Source organism: Antennarius striatus, chromosome 19 (assembly GCF_040054535.1).
Source record: "Antennarius striatus isolate MH-2024 chromosome 19, ASM4005453v1, whole genome shotgun sequence".
Lineage (NCBI taxonomy): Eukaryota > Metazoa > Chordata > Actinopteri > Lophiiformes > Antennariidae > Antennarius > Antennarius striatus.
In genome coordinates this window covers 15,741,851-15,761,690 of record NC_090794.1, presented here as the reverse complement: position 1 = coordinate 15,761,690, position 19,840 = coordinate 15,741,851, and the positions used below count along the sequence as shown (strand labels likewise).

The following is a 19,840-nucleotide window of genomic DNA, read 5'->3' as shown; positions in this document are numbered from 1 at the left end:
TCAGTTTTAGTTTTACTTTGTACAAAAGTACAAACTAAAAGGTCACATGTGCACAGATTGTCAACCTCTGGTTATAGTGTGTTTAACTACCCATCTCATTCTTCATGAAGGTCCAAGTATTCCTGGCCATATCATCACCAATTTATTTAGATGCCTCACTATGATGTACAAACCTTACAATTGCACTAAAGCAGAAAGAAACTAAAGAAAGTCTTAAATTTTCTTAAGATTTCATTCAGAAGTTAGCAGCGATTAAGTCATTTCATTCTCACTTACAGGTGTCATCAGAGGGCTGCATCGTGTGTTTGGGCGCCTGGTACTGTATCACACAATCTCAACGGATAAAGCATCAACTTTACTGGCTGCTATGGCATCACATGGTGACATCGCAGAGGGTGGAGCTAATGAGGAGTTCAGTGACATTATTAGGTGGAGATCTGGTATGTTTTTAATAGTCTTGATCTTTATGTAAACTGTATTCTTGAGATTTTAACCCTGCAGTGGTCAAATGGAGGAGGGGGATATAGAAAAGCATTCTGCCCGTTCATCATGTTTGGTTTCTGGAGCATAACCCAGAATCGGTTGACATTTTTGTTGGATGAAATTAAGAAAAGCAGGTTGTAAAGTGGTGCCTTTTTTTATTTAGAAACTTTTATCATGAGGTTGGTTTGTTTCCATGTTTAGCGTTTGAATTTAATCTTATTCTGTGAGTGGAATTTCAGAGGGTTTCAGGGACAAACATTGAAAAAGTAAAAAAAAAACCTGTACAGATTTCACATGAACTGGGGGGCTGCTCTTTTATATTTTGGAATTTTAGGCATTTTTTTCTTTCTGTTTTCATCAGATTCACAACAAGAATTGCATTTGTTGTGGGTAACTTAAATAACATCTTGCTGACTTTTCCTTTTTTTGGGGGGGGGGGGTAATGTGGCAAGCTCCACTAAATGCCCGCAGTTTGCAGAGCATAATAAAATGTGCATAAAACCAATGTTGTCAGTTCACTGAGGGCTGTTTCTCAAATTAATAAAAAGCTGTAACTGCTTGGAGAGTAAGTTCAGTTGCACGTGCAGAGGAGTAGTCACTGAAAGCAAACCCGACTAGAAAGCCTGTTGTGTGTGGTCAAGCTCAGTTCCCATAAAGTCGAGAGACAAGGCACACTGGAAATGCAGGGCAACAAAGGCATGTAGAGAACAGGAGATGGTTGATTGTAACATGTTGGCCAGGAGAAAGAGAAAACCAAAGGAAAGGTGACCAATGGCAGCAGAGAAAACAGAAGACAAGAATGCAGAGATGGGTTTAGATGGCCACACCCGGTAATCCTGTTCAAAGGATCATTCCATAGGTTAATCTGTGTTGACACCACCCTCAGACAGAAAGAGGTGACTGCACCAACAGGTTGTTCTCTACCAGGAGATCTTCTTTATCATAGCAGATATTGCGTGCCCATCTCTGCTTAAAGGAATTAATTAACAGTACATTAATGGAGTCAAACCAGCATTACCGTGAGGTTGTCGTGTAAACTAAAGTAACTTAGACCTACGATCATTGGGACTGTATGTAGCTGAGTGGGCTTATTTTGTTTAGAATATAAACAGCAATGTATCAGTGGGACTTAACTGTTGCTTATACTGTCATCACAACACATGATACGCTCCCTCCCTGAAAGCTCCCTCAGCTCTGAACCATCCCTGTTCGCTCTGATGTAACACAGATAGACCAAATATAACTAAAGGAACACATGTGGATTTATCCATCCCATCCCATCCAGGCTCCTACCAGCTTTCTCCACCCTCTCAGCGTCGGAGTGTTGGCAGATTCCGTGCCAAGAATTCCACAGTGCCAGTAATTTACAATGCTTGTGTTCAGACCGCAGAACCCTTCTTACAGTGATTCAGGTTTCCCAAGCAACTCCTAAAGTGATGGTTTCTTCAATGGTAAATGTGGGAAAAAAGTTAGCTTGTAGCTTAGCTACACATGAAAACTAAATTGCTCACCTAGTGTACATATATGTGTGCAGTGTTTGCTGATTTGTATACTGGAATCTACAGGGTTGTGTTCTAGGATCCAGTGAGTGTGTGTGCACTTGAGTGTTGTCACTCCACCCTCCCCCAGAAGCTTCTGTGCCCTTCTGTCTATCGTCACACAACATATCAAGACTGATGTGTGTGTATTTTTAAAATAAGGCATAACATGAGATGAGCATGATAGATACTGAGAAAGTACTGAAAAGCGGGATTTGTAAAGTGTGTATGTATGTGTGTCTGTATGTGTGTGTGTGTGTGTGTGTGTGTGTGTTAAGGATGTTTTCACAGCTGAGACTAGCCTTATTAGAAAAGCTGTAGCACACTTGTGTGTTCTTTTTGAAGGCATGTATGAGTGGAAGAATGAGTTCATGATAGTGGGTGGATTGTGCAAAAGCGTGGATACACCTCTGATTTTTTGTCTTCGTAATTATTGACAGAGTTGGCCTGAAACTCGTTGTAGTCCTTTCAGTTGCTGTATTTCCCATCCTGCACTTGTGCCATAGTGATGTTGATGCTACAGTGTGTGCTGAGGACGGGGTGTGTGTTTGTTGCCATGCCTGCTGTGATGGAGATCAGTGAACTGGAACCGCTGTGTCTTTCACAGATGTATGTACACTAATGCCTCTGGATGGATATGGGGGGTGGCTAAATTTTCCCAGCATACCCTTATGTAAGCTCACAGTGGACCAGGAAACGTAGAAGATTCTTTAGGATCAGAGGAGGAGGTGCAGGATGGAACTGGAGAAACCTGCAGGTAGACATATGTCTGAGTCACAATCAGCTGATAAACTCGTTGAATGTCGATCTATGTTGACATGACAATAAATGGAGGAGACACTATTCAAGAAATGCTATAATAGGTAATTGTTCAATTTTCCAATCATTTACAGACAATCAGTGCAGTAACTGTGCCTTGTGTCACCGCAGTAGAATCAATGGGAGGGTCTTTGTTCAGGTGGACTTCCTGACGCTTTGTGACAAAGCTCTGGTTGGATTACCTTCTATCCCACTCAGGTCTCACCCATCAATCCTGCTGATGTGTTTCCCTCCCCCCCAGTCATTTCAGAGTGCAGACAAACGTGAAAGGTCAAATATCCTTTCCTGGTTTAGGGGCTGTTGTTTAAATGCGTTACACAATAATGGATATTCACCTGACCCACTTCCTCCTGTTTGTCACCTGATCTGCTGGGGAAGAACCCCTCAGACTCGCCCACTCCGCTCACCTGACCTCATCTTTCTCCTCATTTGTTCAATTTGTGTGGTGTATGAAGAACTCTGAAATGTTCAAGGGGTTTGTGTGGTGCATGTTTGTGTGTCTGAAATAGATTATTCCAAATTAACATAGAGAATTTACCTGGAGTGGTATTCCCCGCCTCACTGTAACAGCTGTGTCTTTGCTTTTTTACAGGACTGTAACAAGTCTTTGCTGTTACAGTCCTGTGGTATGCAGTGCCATGCAAATATGGGGGAGCATGGACTGTAATGTGTGGGCAGCATGGAACACAAATAAAAACAAAGGAGCTTTCTTTGTGGCAGCCCATCAATCCCAGATGTCATGACCTGATTTTTTTTCTTTGGAATTTGAGCTTTGTTTTCTGGTGTGTGTCTGAGTTCTTCTGATGCATTACAGTCTTGAGAAGTGAAGGTATCCACAGGGATTACAGCTCGTCTTCACAGCAATATTTAGAACCAAGTGTGTGTTCTCTGTTAGCCGAATGTGGATGCATGGGAAGTGGGAGGAAACCATCTTCCCAAAATCTTGGCTGGAAAATTGGGAAGTGGAAGCACAGGCCAAAATATCTCCCCTGGGTGCGGTTGTCTGTGGGACTCTGCCTCTTTAATGTGTGTGTGTGTGTGTGTGTGTGTGTGTGTGTGTGTGTGTGTGTGTGTGTGTGTGTGTGTGTGTGTGCGTCCAGCTTACAGACACCCCGCCCAACCCAGATGACATTTAAAATTTTCTAGAGAGGCCTGAAAATGGCTGAAAAAGATCCATCTCAGATGTTTCTGTGGTTGATGAACACAAACCGCTCTCTTCTCTCTTCACCCAAAGTGAAAGCGTTCACTTCAAATCCCCCTCTCTGCCCCCTTTTTCTAGCTCATTAAGGATACAAAGCCATGTTGCCCAATTTACCCTCTGACCCCTCGCATGACAGGATTTACTAAAACAAAAAAGCAGACTGAGGCCCAGGGAAAGCTCCGATTAACCCATTAAAGCTACAGTAGCATTTCACCACTGAGCAAATAGTTTGTAGTCATGAATTCTGTGTTTGGATTGATTGAATGAACACACTTACAGTTTGTGTTACTTGTTCCAGTGCAGGAAGTGGAATGGATATTAAAAAAATGTAGTTTTTCTTAACTTCGGTACTGACTCATCAACCTGCTGTGTTTCCAGTGATGCGGTGAGTGATCAGTAGAGAGCCTTGTGTTGTTATGGGAGATTTTCCATCTCTCCTTTGGATCTAGTTTGGACTGCTGACTCATCTGTATGACAGCCTCTCCTGAAGGATTGATTTAAAAAAAACCTAATGCACCTAACGCCTCAAAACGGTAGGTGTCACAGCAGCCGAGTCAGTACGTGAGCTCAGAGGGACAATAGCAAGAGCCCCAGCGTTTCCCAACTCTCTCAGTCACTAAAGTCATGTTGACTTGTTGGAAATGTATTGAGATATTTTATTTCTCATGTGCAATCATTCTTCTATGCCAGCAGCATGAAGTACTTTGATTCTCCCTGATTCTACATGAACACCAGCGGTCAGAGACCTGGTCAAACTGAGAATAAGATTCTGAAATAAATGTCAAGAGTCTTCAGATGCAGAGAGATAGGCCAGAAAGTGTGCAGATGTTTGAATATCTGCTGCACAACTGAAACCTGTCAAGCCTGTCCTAAAAGAAAGTTGTCAGAGCTTACTTGACCAAACACCATGTGACCAGTCATCTGCAGAGTTCTCTGTTGCCATGGAGAAAGGGGCACGGGAGGCAAACTTTGTTATGAGTCGATGATTTAAGCAGCACTGGCTTGTGGTTCAGTCTCCCAAACAGAGTTTGTTCAGCAGCACCTCAATGAAGGCTCTGGACAAATCAAGGCTGGTGCTCTAGTGTGCCATTTTTAATAGTCTGCTAGTATTCAGTAGGGAGAAGAGGTGTGATATGTATGTAAAAGAGGTAAAGAAATACCAGGCCATAAATATTTTCAAATAAATCAGTCTTAAATTGTATTGTTTTTACGTGACACATCTCTTCTGCAACTATGTTTTTCTTTGCATCTTCAAAACCTCCTGCATTCATGCAGCATTCTTTTAGAAATGATTCTCATACCCAAACAACCAGAAATACAACTAAAATTCTTTAGTGTAGGTGGAAAGGCAGATGTTAGTGATGTGATGTGTGTGGTGTTTTTAAAAGTTTGCACTCTGGAGCTTGTTTTCAAAAGCTGGTGGTTTCAGGCCCTAAAACCGCTGCTTTTGTCTTAACGGTCAGAAAGAAACAAACACATCAGTCAATCTCATGAAGTACACGTTGCTTTTGCTTCATTTTCTAATGCATTCTGCATCGCTACACCACAAAGCATCTCAACATATCACAATACAAAAGTTCATACTTGGTGTGTATGTCCTCACATGGCTTTACTCAGGCAGCTCCACGGTGGATGCTGTCAGGGCGGTGGGCAGAGTCACACCGATGGAGGGGGTGCCAGGTTCTGGAGTCATGGCTGATGCAGTGGAAAGTCCCTTTAGCTGCGGTACCCGACTCGGTTCATTCCTCTGACTCGTCAACAGCGCAGCTGCTGCAACTCTCTATGGAGGGAACAGGAATTAATTCACTCAGATCCTGAACGCTGGCCACGGGCAGACTGGGCTGCTATTCCTCCACCACTTCCTCTTTGTGAAGGAGAACAAAAGTCAGGGAAATGAACTTTCTCTCCTTTCCTTCCTCTACACTCAGTCCCATCGCTCCCACTTCCACCGTGTGTGTGGGGAATAGAGTTGTTTGTTCAGTTACTCCTCTTTGACTAAATGATGTGTGTCAAATGGACTGGAGGCCTTTGCCCTGGTCGCTGCTCCACTGCAGCCGCTCACAGATGAGATTCAAACGTCAGTTTACCGCATTTCATGCGTTTATTTGGAGTCAAGTTGTTATTTATTAAGCAACAAAGGGAGTGGCCGCAGTCACCAGAGTGTCAGCCCAATTTCCTAAGGTCTAGCTAAGTGTGTGTACTTGTGTTTCCTTCTGTGACTATGCAAGAGAAAATGTGTGATCCCACATCTGACAATCCGGCCTAGTACCCCAAATAAACAAACCCAGTAGTGGATGAAAGCTCTCATAGCTCTACTTCCTCTTTCTCTTCTCTCTCTCTCTCTCTCTCTCATTACCACCACTGCCTTTGTCTTCCTGTTCCGGATTTTTTTTGGTTTTGTTTTCAACTTTTCTCTTCTTCTTATTTTTTGCCTTTTTATGAAAAACCTTGCTTTTCATTATGAACTTGAGTAAGTGGAGGTCCTGGAGAAGGCGTCATTTTTTCAGGAGGAAGTTAAAGTCTACCAGCGGTGATGTGGGTAAGTGGATGAGCTCATCTGATTTTCCTCTGTGGAGCTGCATTACAAGATCGTAAGATCATTCACCTCATGGACAAAGTGATTGCTGCTTTATCAGTTTCCTGGTCTGGTTATACTGTGTGTGTGTGTGAGTGTATGGTTGTCGTTTTTTAGAGTGCTTGCTGATGAAGTGATGGACATATTTCTCCTTTGCTTTAGATAGAAGCCTCACACTTGTAGTCCTGTTGTAGAAGAAACATTTTAAAAGTTGTCTGACAGTGAAATGGGAGCATTCGGGTCTCCAGTGTCCCTCAGTGCGTCACATTTACTCAACATAAACTGCCCCTGACGTCGTTGTGCGTCCCGTTCCTTCTTGTTGAGCTCATCTCTTTCACCTTTAACTGAAGCTATTTTCTGAACTGATATATTAGCTCGCTCCCATCATTCGGTTGTGTGTTGTTTGACAGCTACAGTGTGTTTGAGGTTGAAAGTCACCATGTAAGGAAAAGTGTAATATAATATGTATGTGGGGGTGGGGTGGATTCACAAAGGTGGGTGTGTGTGAGACTTCCAGAAAACACAGATCATAGAGTCGATACTTCACCACATCCCCTCTTGTGTTGTGTCTTGTTGTGTGACAGTTTGTGGCTGATAAGCCTGTGTTTGTCTGTGTTTTCTCATCTCCTCACAACATTCCATCGTGTTGCACGAGGGGCTTGAGCCAAACAGTGTTTGTCAGTCAAAAATCTGATGCTTTATGACTCCCCACCTCCACCTTGTCCTGTCCTGTCCCTACTCTGTCTTTGTCTGTCTCACATCACTGAAGGCATGCGTCTCTCCTTCCACTCCTTCTCTGGCAACAATCTTCTGATTTTTTTCCTCCCTTGCTGGTCAAGGATTAACAGGAGAGAGCAGCAGAAGTCTGTCTTGCGCTGATTGTCCTCGTCTTTTCTTTTCTTTTCTTACTCTCTCATTTCGGTTCAGTATTGTGGCCAATAATGGAAATTATGAAAGAACACGGACTCAAACTTAGAGGTAGGACCTTCTGATAGGATTGTGACACATGTGTAGGTGGCGGTAAGGTGTTATAGACTGTTTATTGCTCTGGTGTCAGCTGATCAAACTGATTCATCTCTAGCAGACCCACTTAATATGATAGAAGTCATACTGTTAGTTTAAACAATCTGAATGTTCTTATTTCATTGAATGTGTGATTTTGTTGTCATTTATAATTTTAGTAGATTTAAATGCTGCGGACTGAGGTATACATACATTCAGTGTTGTCACGTCTGACTCGTCTTGCCCTTTACCGTTTATTAGTCTGCTTTGACTTTATTAAATTCCAGCGTCTCACCTCACAATTATCCCTCACCTCTAATTACACTGCTGCCTGTACCTATGCACAGCGCAAATATGTTTTTCAAACTCATAAGAAGAGATTATGGGGTAATCTTTCTGGACGCTCCAAGTATTTTGCTTACAAATTCCCCGATCTTAGTGAGGAGAGAGTGTCAACAAAGCTGTGCCAGCTGGGACATGCTTCAACAAGTGACCACTGGAGAGGAAGGGAGGAGGGAGGAACGCTGGGAAATTATAGGAATTCTGTGCATTCCTCCCAGCCTATACAGGTAAAGTCATCTCTGCAATCAAACTGTGAGTTGGGTTCCGTTTAAAGGATGAGATGAGAACACTTCAAACCTACTGGTGTGATTGTTGTGGGGCAGAATGAGTCCAATGAGTCCCAGTGGGCCGTGGGTGCGCTCTGCTGGAGGGACGCGCTCCTTCCTATCAAGATGAAGTTCATTCTGGGAAGCCTTTTTGATGAGCGCAGTTTCTACATGATAGTAGTTTCATAGCCCAGACCTGAGCTTTCACTCACATGTCGTCTCGCTGGAGTGTGTTCCTTCTGTCAGGAACCCATGCTTGAGCCTGAAGGTAATCGCTGCTCAGCCGTGTGGCTAAACTTTGTAAATATCCTTATTTGTCCAGACTCCCAGCTCTCGTGTTTACTATGTGATGTTGCTGTGGAAACCCTGATGGTTTGTTTGATTTTTACCTCAGCGCCTCCCACACTTTGACCCCTCTCCTGATCTGTGGTCACAAGCTCTCACCACCTGTGTGAGGGAGGGGTATACCTTTTAGGGGGGGTTGGGGGGGTTGTGTATTTTATGTGTCAGCTCTGTGTTCCCAGCTGGCCTCTTTGGAGAACATGCTTTTTTCTCGTTCCTGGTTACATCATGTTGTGAGAGTTGTTACCATTTGGGAGAACTGTCAGGTCCTGTTTATGTAATGTTGGTCAATACCAGATCAGAGAACTTAGTAGACTGATAGTGTGTGACATCACATCTGAGAAAGGAAGTTGTCTGATGGAGGTGGTCGTTTTTTAAAACCTTTTTTGGCTGTGTTTGTGTGATTCCGTCTTATTGACTGGAGCTTTCGTATTAACAAAAAAACTGTGAGCATAAGGACAAGTGCTTATCTTTTAATTACAACACAAACTGTGCACATACATTAAAAAACAAACATACATGTGTGTACACAATATATTGAGAGAAAAAGTACATGACATGTGTGTGTTTGTGTGATGACTGCAGAGGGATTCCTTTGCTAGCTGGAGAGGAGAACAATTGTTTCTGAGCACATGTTCATGACTAAACTGTCTCTGCTCATGTCAGTGTGTGCCAACTTACACCAGTGTCTGTGTGTGTGTTTGGCTCAATAATAAGAAATAGGATGACTGATGACTTAATTTAGATGAGCACTTGTCCTGTAAACAAATGTAGCTGCTGTTAACTGGTCAGATTCTATCCTCTTCTCAAAGAGGATAGAGGATATTGTGTTTGTGTGTGTAAATGACATGAAAAGTTTTCATCGAGGATGTGTTTGGAATAATACTCTCATCTAATATACAGGTAGTTCTGAACTTGATCTAGACTCACATACAAAATATTTAATGGTACCTGCTGAATGAAATAAACCCTCATTTATAAGTATTGACTGAAAGGAGGATCAGTGGTTTAGTGGTGTGAACATTAACGGAAGTCTCCTGCGGTCAGATGTAAACAGTTATAGGCAAACTGACAGAGGTGGATATGAGTAATGGTGTAAGACCATGGTGTAAGAGCATGCATGCACGCACACACATACACACACGCACACACACACACACACACACACACACACACACACACACACACACACACACACACAGACCTGCAGCTTGGATCTTCCAGCAGCAGGACATTCCTGTGTGGTGGTCAGGAGCAGAAGATGGATGGAGGGGACAGCAACTATGAATCAGGTGTATTGTCCTGTGGTGATGTGCTGGGCTTGCACTAGGAGGTAGTATGACTAATCCACTGTGGCTCAGTGTAAAAGAATCGAGCAAGCCACAAAAAGCCACACTCTGTGTCCAAGACAGTGGTGCAGCGCGGGGACAACCGATGCTCGTTGGGAGGGTCAGGGGGGCCTCCCCTGGGAAATTTTTTAGAAAATGGGGTTGTTTTCCTGCATTCTGGTGCATTCTGAGGGCAAAATCTCCTGTTCAGTTTACCTACAAAAATACACTAAAGTCAACAGTTCAAGCTTAACTACCTTTATTTCTGTTCTACTTTATGCAGGAATAAATGTGAGATTCAACAATTGAAAACTTGCATTCACTATGTGAAGATAGTCATATAAAATATTACTCAATGTTTACTTGTAAATTTTACTGGTTATTCCTGCCGGTCATAGGGATCAAAAGTCTAAGACAAGTATTGATAATATCTTTCATTTACCTTCTGATCGGACTGTCTCCACTCCTCCCCCCTCTCAGCATTCACCATTTGTTTATTAATGAGGATTTTGACACAGACTCTACTAGAAAACACTGGATTCTTTTCATCGATCGTCCTCGCCTTGTCTTACACCAATTCGCGGGTTCAGCTTCTGATTTGTTCATTCAGAGTTCAGTGGTGCCTGGCTCAGTCTGCAGAAAATTTGTAATTGTTTTAAAGATCTGGCTTAAAACATAGCAGATTTATGTGCAGTTAAATTTCCCATGTGTTGAACTCTGTTGTAACATATATAAAATATTCTTTACAGAGGAGGTCTTTAAGACAAACATTTTAGAGTCCCTGTCAGACATGCATTCTGCATGTTTAGATGGGTCTTCTAATGCTGTGCAGGGTTTCTTCTGTTTCGATCAAACAACTTCAAGTCATCAGTTGAGATGAGACCTGTCCAGTTGGTGAAAGTCACAGCACCAGACCATTTGGTCTTCTTCTATAACACAACTTTTGTTTGGTCCGAAGTACTACATTTCAACACTCAACATCTGGATGTATGAAACGAGCCCCAGGAAAAACCTCTCTTATACCACTGCCCCCTGAGGCCTCCCCTTGCTGTACATTATTGTTTCAATGCTTCTTCTCCCCTTGAACACACAAACAGTCACTCTATATACCCACAACAAATGAGCCGTCTTCTGCTGGGGCTGGTGATTATAACCTTTGACCCTTTCTTCTGCTCATGTTGCTTTACTCAGCGGTGCGTTAAATGAGGATGGCGGTAAAACAGTCATCTACCCCTAGATGTGCTTTCAGATCCAGTGAATGTATTTCTCTTGACATGTTCCATCAGGTGAACAGTCCTGAGGCCTGGAGCTCGGTGGACTGGTCATTTTGGAGTCAGAACCTCAAGGACTCTAAACTCCTTTAGGCTCACTTGATTATGATGGAATTCCTGTTTTCAAAATAAATCTTGTGGTGTGATTTTGCTTAAATAAGGGAGGTATTATTCTTTCAAACATGGGAAAAAGATAAAGTAATTTTCAAAGTGAATTCCAGGTCCTCCTGATCCATTAGAGGAATCATGCCCTGCAGCCGCTGAACCTCCAGACACACAATGAGGCCTTATTAGAGTCGTCCTGAGAGAAGTAAGGAGCGGAGAGGGAGTCAACAGGGAGGAGAATGTGAAAAACGTGTATAGTTGTATACAGGGACCAGAGGAACACGTCAGAACTACGATCGTGGGGTCTTATTTTTTGGTCTAACATGTAGTGTTTTACATGTATGACCTGTACTGTTGTCTGTGCACCCACCCGCCTACATTTGGTTTCTGGTATTTTGCTGCGCTTCAGTCACATTGATAATAACAATTTTAAACCACAATGTCTCCAACAGTAATCATTGACCAGGATGTTAGTCTAACACATAATTTGTTCCTGAAATAAACCAGTGGTGATGCTTTTGTGATAAAACTAGCTCATGTCCACTTTATGATGGACCCGTTCATCTCTAACAACCTTCTCTCCTCTCTGTTCTGCAGATGAACATGACACTGTACAGAAGAAAACTTTTACCAAATGGATTAATGCACAGTTTTCCAAGGTAATGTGAACACCTTCAGACCATTTGTAATGAAAGCCAACCTTGTTCTGCAGTTTGAAACTCACTGATGTTGAAGTGAATGAACTGAAGTAGTCTGATGTTTTGTGTTTAGAATGTCTCGTCTCTTGAGGAGATACAAGGAGAGGAATAGATAGAACTGTTGACAATTATACCTATTGTAGTGAGAAATGTTATTGCATTTACCCTAATTTTCTGACTATTGAGCCTTTGGGACTATTGTCTATAGTTGCAGGTGTCTATAGTTGCAGGTGTCGAGGGGCTGTAACATGAGATTTAACAAATAGTATTCAGAAATATTTTTAAAGATTTTAATTATTTTTTTCTGAACAATGCCTGTAACTCAGCAGTAAAACACAACTGCGGTAAATGATGCCAAGCTAATGTTCAGTGGCTCTATTTTCTACTTCGACAGCCAGACCGAATGCCTTTAACTTAGAAACTGCATCATGAGGCTTTCTTTGCATATTTTCCATCATAATGGGTGTGCACGATGTGCAAAGTATCTGTTCAAAACAAAATCAAACTATGGTAGTGTCTCCCTCAGCACGTTCCATCCGTCTGTCTTGTGCTTGTGTGAAAAAAGTAGCAGCTTAAAGTCGGTTATCCAGATAGCTACCATGTTTGTACTTCATTTCATACAAAGAAGCACTGAAACAAACAGCAGACCAATTAACTGAACACATTTATTCCTTGACTTTGTCCATCCTTGAGCAGTTTTTGTCAGAGCACTATGGCCTTTTTTGTGTATAGAACCCATTTGTCTCATAAACACATCACTCAGGGTTTTGGGTTGCTGTTTATTATTTGGCTTTAGCAGTCCTCTAGTGTTTCAAGGGGAACTGGGGCTAGGGCCACGGTAGGACAGTGACTTTTTTGAGTTCTCACCTGCACATTCTCTGTCACAAGAGCAGTTGGTCTGTGTTTGGAGGAAACTTCCTGTTACTGAAGTCTCAACTCTATCCAAAGCAACATGGTAGCAAGCAATATCACACCCACAGTGGGTCACATTGTAGAGGAGAGGTAACACCAGAGAAAGTCTAGCAGCAACATTGGATCATTGTTTCTGGATTGCAGAAACACTCTGTCACTTGTCACTCTGCACCTCTCATCCGCTGGATACTGCAAATGTGTCAACTCAACCTGCCAGTTATGTTGTTTTATCTACTCAGACAGGAAAGACGCCCATCAAGGATTTGTTTTCTGACCTGAAGGATGGGAGGAAACTGCTGGACCTGCTGGAGGGTCTCATTGGCACCGCCTTGGTGAGCTCTTGTCATATGTCTGACGTTTACAGCAAGTTACTGACAAATGAGTCAAACTGGGAAAACAATTTAGCTTCACATCTATGGGATTACCTTGTTGAGGATATCTGATCTGTGGCCATTTATAACAACTATGTGCATACACTCACACACACACACACACACACACACACACACGCACGCACACACATCAATTTTTTTATATCCATGTCACCACCTCAGCAGCAGATCTGTTTTCTAGCACCTGCAGCTGTATGAGTGCCAACGCGGTCTATACCATATGAACACACACGCACACGCACACGCACACACACACACACACACACACACACACACACACACACACACACACACACACATCCTGATATCAAAATACTGATTCTATAATTGGGTGCTAATGAGTGGCTGAGGTATGTGAAGACTTGGAGCGGATTTGCAGTTGGCGTATGTTCATCTTCCAAGGAGCTAGCCTGTGGACGCTGCTGAAAGGTTAATGGGTTTGATGAATGCATGATGAGAAACTGCTGAGTGATGACAAGAATATTCATAGCACTGCCTCAAATCTTATGCCATAGTTTAAGTTGGGATTATCACAGTAATGAGTATAAATGCTCCTAGATGCTCCTGTGTTCCTTGACACATTTAGCTGCCTTTACAAACTGCACATTCCTGCTGCTGTATGATTAATGATTGAACAGTGAACATGTTAATTTTTGCTGTTTTCTCTTGTCAGACCAAAGAGAGAGGCTCCACCAGAGTACATTCTCTCAATAATGTCAATAAAGTACTTCAAGTCCTGCATCAAAATAATGTGAGTACTTCATGGTTTCTGTTATTTTTGGTGCTATTACCCCACTCAGCTGCTGTATGGTGGCTGCTTTTAACAAAATGACTTCTGCTACAGTTAATATTCTCCACATGCTACTGAAGTGGTTGTAACCATGGCTTTGGGTTCTGATATCCTCATGCGCATAAACTTTTTCAGCCTAGGCTTAGGTTAACCCTGGGCTAACTGTGTGTGTGTGTGTGTGTGTGTGTGTGTGTGTGTGTGTGTGTGAGTGAGTGAAAAGGGGCTGTTAGCCGAGCTAAGGCTCAGAATATGCTGTGGGAAATGCCCTTATATGGGCTGCTGTGGCCTTTGAATCTTAGATGTGTGATTTTTTTTTCCCTCTGTGTTCACCATCGTTCCTTTGTTTCTGCCTCCCTCACTCATTTTAACCCTCATCTCTCCTCCTGAAGCCATCAATGTCCAATAGTTGGTCTTAAATACCTTCACCTTAATAGCTGGAGGGAACAGGCTGGGCAAAGCAGAGGCTGGACTTTGTGTAGAACCACTGCTGTTTGTTCTCCTGATGGAGCCACAAACCGTCTTTGCCAGCACTGAAGGTCAAAGTTCCCACTGGCCATCAACTGACTGGACAAATTTATATATTGTAAATATTATATTATTACAAATATATATACAGTAGTTAGCACAAATCAAAAGCTGTAACTAGAGAGGAAACAGGGAAATCCGTTCTTTCTGTATCATTTATTCCGTCTCCTCACTTGTCCACAGAGCTGCTGATGTTTTCCATTGAGGAAAAGACCAGAGATGGTTCTCATTAAGAAGTTTGGTCAGACACCTGGCCTCATGTTCCACCCCATGTCTCATATTCCGCCCCATGTCTCCATGTACTCCAAAATATTTATATGTAATCATTTCACACATGACCTCAGCTCATATGATAAGTGTCTGCCAAGGCTGCAGAATAACACTTTATAGTCTAATGAGGGAGAAGTACAGGGCTCAGAAGAACCCAGCTGTGAATTCTGGTCACTCAGATTTGACGCAATATCAACTCATGTTCTTTGTTCAGTGTTACTCTAAAAAGATGAATTATAAACATCTATTCATTAAATTTTTTTGGGAGCAGCAAACTAAAAATATTTTAGAAAGAAAGAAAACATTGTGTGGAACCAGGTTTGCTTTTCTTTCAAAACAGGAATTTTTGAATTCACAACTGTTTGTCTATTTTATTTGTCTTTCAGGTGGATCTGGTGAACATTGGTGGGACTGATATTGTGGACGGGAACCATAAGCTGACTTTGGGCCTCATCTGGAGTATCATCCTCCACTGGCAGGTTAGCACACTCACTGCTCTCGTGTTTACACACACGCACACACACATACGCACACACACACACACACGAACACACATATACACACGCTCACATATACACACGCACACATACATATACACAAGCACACACACACACACACACACACACACACACACATACACACACACACACACACACACACACACACACACACACACACACACGTGTTCATGTAAACATGTTTGTCATTGTCTGCTTCGTTGAGCGGAAACTTGCTGAATTTCAAAAGACATTTGAAGGAAATCTGTTGATGTTGAAACTCTATTAAAAGTGTTTGGACACTGCCAGTTCTTTAGTGTTTAATTTTTTCACGATTCAAAACGAATGTCACACCATTCATTACATAGTCTGTATGTTAGACATGCTGTAATACTTTCCATATCAGCACAGCAAAACACTTCATTCTGAGCCCATTAACATCACTGTGAATCAATAAAGAAATTACCGTATTTTCCGCACTATAAGGCGCATCTTAAAGCCTAAAATTTCCTCATAAACCTGTAGTGCGCCTTATAATCCGGTGCGTTTTATATATGGATTAATATTCATATTAATATTGGTTAAAAAAATGATCGCTGAAAAAAAGCCGGCAGTCTGGCCGCCGGTCATGCCGCATTCCGCCACCAGAGGAGCACCCTCACAAGGCACTCTGACCTACGCCCCCTAACAACGGTAGTCAAGGGGCGTCACTGAAGTCCTGGCTCTGAGCTGCTCTCAGACTGTAGAGCAGACTGTAGGAGCACCGGTGATTACATAGAAAAACATAAAGAACTTCAACAATTCTATTAATAAAGTTTGACTGACTGATCTCAGTATTTCCTAACTATTTGGTGTCGGAAATAACCCACTTTAAACTCAATAGGCCTAAAAAATGCCATTGTGCTGTCATCTGGAATCTAGTGACGGTCCATTCAATTAGTCTGTGGAAACACAAGGAGAAACTGGCATAAAAGTGAATGAAAGACCCTCAAAGCTGAACTTCCAGCCTTTTCTGAAAGTTCAAGAGCAGAGTAACTGCTAGACAAAGGTGCCAACGGGTGTGCTGCAATTGATTTACAAATGTAGTTGATAGCTCTGGGTGGGCGGCGGAGGGGCGCATTCAGGCTTGTGTATTCTGTCTGCAGCGACGTGCTGTGAGATTCACAGCGGTGAGACACCGACGTTAAAGTCAGTTCTAGGAGTAAAACAGCGTCATATTTGCCAGTAAATTAGCAGCCTGACATTAAAAACTAGTTAAACAATTGTTTAGGACATACAGCAACAAATAGCTGCACCTCACCTCCGACTGGACTACCGATCGATCGAAACAATGTTTAATTAATAGACGAAGACAAACGTCGGAGCTTAAATACCTGCTTCGAACTTCAGGAAATAATCCGCTCTGTTCACACTGACTGCACTCATAATGAATTTAACCAGTTTTTAATGTAAGGTTTTTTATTATGCGGGTTGACTTCCTTTAAGATGACAAAGTGATCAAGTGATCAGGTTTCCTTGATGTGGCTCAGAATGGCCTATTGACATAACAATAGGAGTCATTCAAAGGTAGTCAGGAAGTCATGAATGCAATGACTGTCTGAGCAGCGCGGCTCTATCTAGTGGACGGATTGCGCAACTACAGCCGCTGCAGTTTATCAAATAAATTTTTTTTAATTTTTTTTGTGTGCACCTTATAATCCGGTGCGCCTTATATATGAAATAAATGATAAAACAAACAAATTATTGAGGGTGCGCCTTGTAGTCCAGTGCGCCTTATAGTGTGGAAAATACTGTAAATCAAAACAAGCAAGAAGCACACCTGATTTTTTCTCTGATTTGCTTCACTAATGTGTGTGTTCCCGTCCTCATTAGGTCAAAGACATCATGAAGGACGTCATGTCCAACCTACAGCAGACCAACAGTGAGAAGATCTTGCTGAGCTGGGTTCGTCAGTGCTCCCGCTCATACCCAGAAGTCAATGTGCTGAACTTCACCACCAGCTGGGCTGACGGTTTGGCTTTCAACAGCATCCTGCACCACTTCAGGTGAGCAGCGATCAGCGGGGCAGACTGGGCCCCGACTTGGTCGTTTCCACCACAGTGGCTCTGTGATTATCGGTTTGTTATTGTGTGTAGTTTGTGTTGATTTTTTTCACACTGTTTTTTCATACTTGAGGGGCTGCACTTTGGTGCCTTATTTTGATTTGGTGCATTGACATTAATGCTCTGCTTTATGTTTATGGTGTGTGTTTTCCCTTTAATACTGACTCATGACCTTCACATGTTGTCATGAACCAAGGCCAAGAATGTAGAAATGGCCGATATGTAAAAACCTTTCTGTGTGTGTGTGTTTGTGTGTGCATCAGTGTTTAATTGGTAGGAGGTCAGGCTGACAGGTCAGCGCCTGCCGGCTGTGTGTACGCTGCTTGACTTAACTCTGTTTACTCGCCTGCTATGTCGCTGTTTGCACATACATTGTGTGTGTGTGTGTGTGTGTGTGTGTGTGTGTGTGTGTGTGTGTGTGTGTGTGTGTGTGTGTGTGTGTGTGTGTACGAATGCACCACTGTGTGTGAAAGACACAGAATGAGAGAAACATAGGGGTCGGTCTCCCCTCCTGTATCACCTTGTTCTTACAAGTGCCATGTGAACAAAAACAACCCCCCCCCCACACATACATACTGAGCTGTGAGAAAGGCTGGTGTTGGTTTAGACCTGGGCCAGGGTTTAGGTGGGTCACTGAGCACAAAAATTCCACACCCATTTAGATTCAGCACAGGTCTCTCCTGTAACACAATGGTCATTTAACTATTCCTATGTAAAGGACACAGGAAGACAAACATTGTTTACTGTTCAAAAATGCATCTTAGAATGTTGTTATCCCAAACAACCACATTGTTTATGTGCAGAGCATAATGTTGGCGTATGTCAATGTAAATCAGAAGAAATTATGAACAAGATAAATCCTGCTAGATTCAGATAAGACATGTACTCTCATCAGTATTCTAGACTCTGCTTCCCCCAAGCAGCGCAAGTTCTTTGAAAATTACAAACATTTAGTAAAATATATGTCCATTCCTAAAGGAACTAAAACCTTAATAAAAGAAATTTGTTGTGTTTTAATATATTTTCAGGCCAGGTGCATTCAGCTGGAACGAAGTGGTCCGACTGAGCCCTGTGGAGAGACTGGACCATGCCTTCTCTGTAGCCAGAAACCAGCTGGGTATCGAGAGGCTACTGGATCCTGAAGGTAACTGATCATCCAGCCTTTCAAATACTTTAGTGCACCGTAGACAAAGACTGGACTCCATCTGTATCTGTTTGGACAAGAGTAACAGTAGGTTTTCTTCTTTTTTTAAAGCTGAAAAGACCTTTTATAGTAGTCTCAAACAAAAGACTGAATGTGGAATGACATACAATTCACTGTCCAAAATTCTGATTTATTGACTCATGACTTATGTCCTGCCAGCAGATAACTCACGTTGGTGTAATGCCTTTGGAGTTTTCTTTGGCAGGAGATGCTGTGTTTGTTCAGACTGTTTGTTCTAGTTCATGTAGCACCTGTAGAGTCTTGGTGGATGCCAACATGTTTTGCTGCTCTTTGTGTCCCCACAGGGACATGAACAAGCATGGCCTGTGTCAATAATCAGAGCTTGTGTTAGCCCCTTCCCTCAATCTCACCTTCACCTGTAACTCTAAACCACTGTCATTCCAATATCCTTTCATCTTTTCCTCCCTTTTTAGTTTTGGCATCTTCACTCGTAACCTTGCGCTCTCCCTCCTGCCTCCTGTTTAATCGGTAGCTCTGATTTTAATGCTCTTCATACACCTCCCTCCCATCATCTTTCAGATGTGGCGGTCCAGTTGCCAGATAAGAAGTCCATCATCATGTACGTGACATCGCTGTTTGCTGTATTACCCAAAGACGTCAGCATGGAGGCTATTAGAGAAGTAGAGACCCTGCCCCGCAAATACAAACTGGACTCTGAGGACTTGGCTCCAGGCCTCAGTGCTCAGGTAAAAAGTACCATGCAGGAGGTTTCAGACCAAACATCTCTTGTTGTGACATAAGCGAGAAGGACCTGTGGGTAAGGCTAAGAGGGGAGTCAATGTTCAGTGACCACATGGTTTTAAAGAGCTCACGCTAGAAGTAGAGGTGTCCAGAGCTACATCTGTGTTTTTAGGAATCCAAGGTGCTCTTTTATGAGCTAGAATCCACAGCTGGTAGCAAGTGTGATGGATCAAAGCAAATTACAAGAATTCATAACTGAATCAAACCATATTTATTTCGAAGCTTGAAGTTAACATAAAGCACATAACAAAAACATAAGTTAAAATATCAGCGACATGAGAGTGTTCCTCTAACTTCACTATAAAGCCTGGCACACATATACGGTTTTATGTAATGTAGGATCTTTTGTCCTCAAATGTATTTAGTCTTTATCTTCGACCCTTTCTGAATCTATAGTCAAAGTCTTCCTGCCATAA

At 42.5% G+C, this 19,840-nt stretch overlaps 1 protein-coding gene across 10 annotated transcripts in view; it reads left to right on the top strand.

Moving 5' to 3' along the window:
- Positions 1 to 19,840, top strand: part of utrn (utrophin) — a 188,431-nt gene that overhangs the window by 1,573 nt on the left and 167,018 nt on the right. For 3 of the 10 annotated variants that reach the window (XM_068341986.1, XM_068341994.1, XM_068341985.1), the window contains 8 exons: positions 279 to 440; positions 11,870 to 11,931; positions 13,122 to 13,214; positions 13,948 to 14,025; positions 15,246 to 15,338; positions 17,229 to 17,401; positions 18,487 to 18,602; positions 19,203 to 19,369. In XM_068341986.1, the coding sequence (XP_068198087.1) occupies positions 368 to 440; positions 11,870 to 11,931; positions 13,122 to 13,214; positions 13,948 to 14,025; positions 15,246 to 15,338; positions 17,229 to 17,401; positions 18,487 to 18,602; positions 19,203 to 19,369 (855 nt within the window). In that variant the 5' untranslated portion in view covers positions 279 to 367. Of the gene's footprint in view, positions 1 to 278; positions 441 to 6,463; positions 6,581 to 7,542; positions 7,595 to 11,869; positions 11,932 to 13,121; positions 13,215 to 13,947; positions 14,026 to 15,245; positions 15,339 to 17,228; positions 17,402 to 18,486; positions 18,603 to 19,202; positions 19,370 to 19,840 lie in introns of those variants that run through there. The other 7 variants (XM_068341987.1, XM_068341991.1, XM_068341984.1 and 4 more) reach the window with 4 other exon arrangements.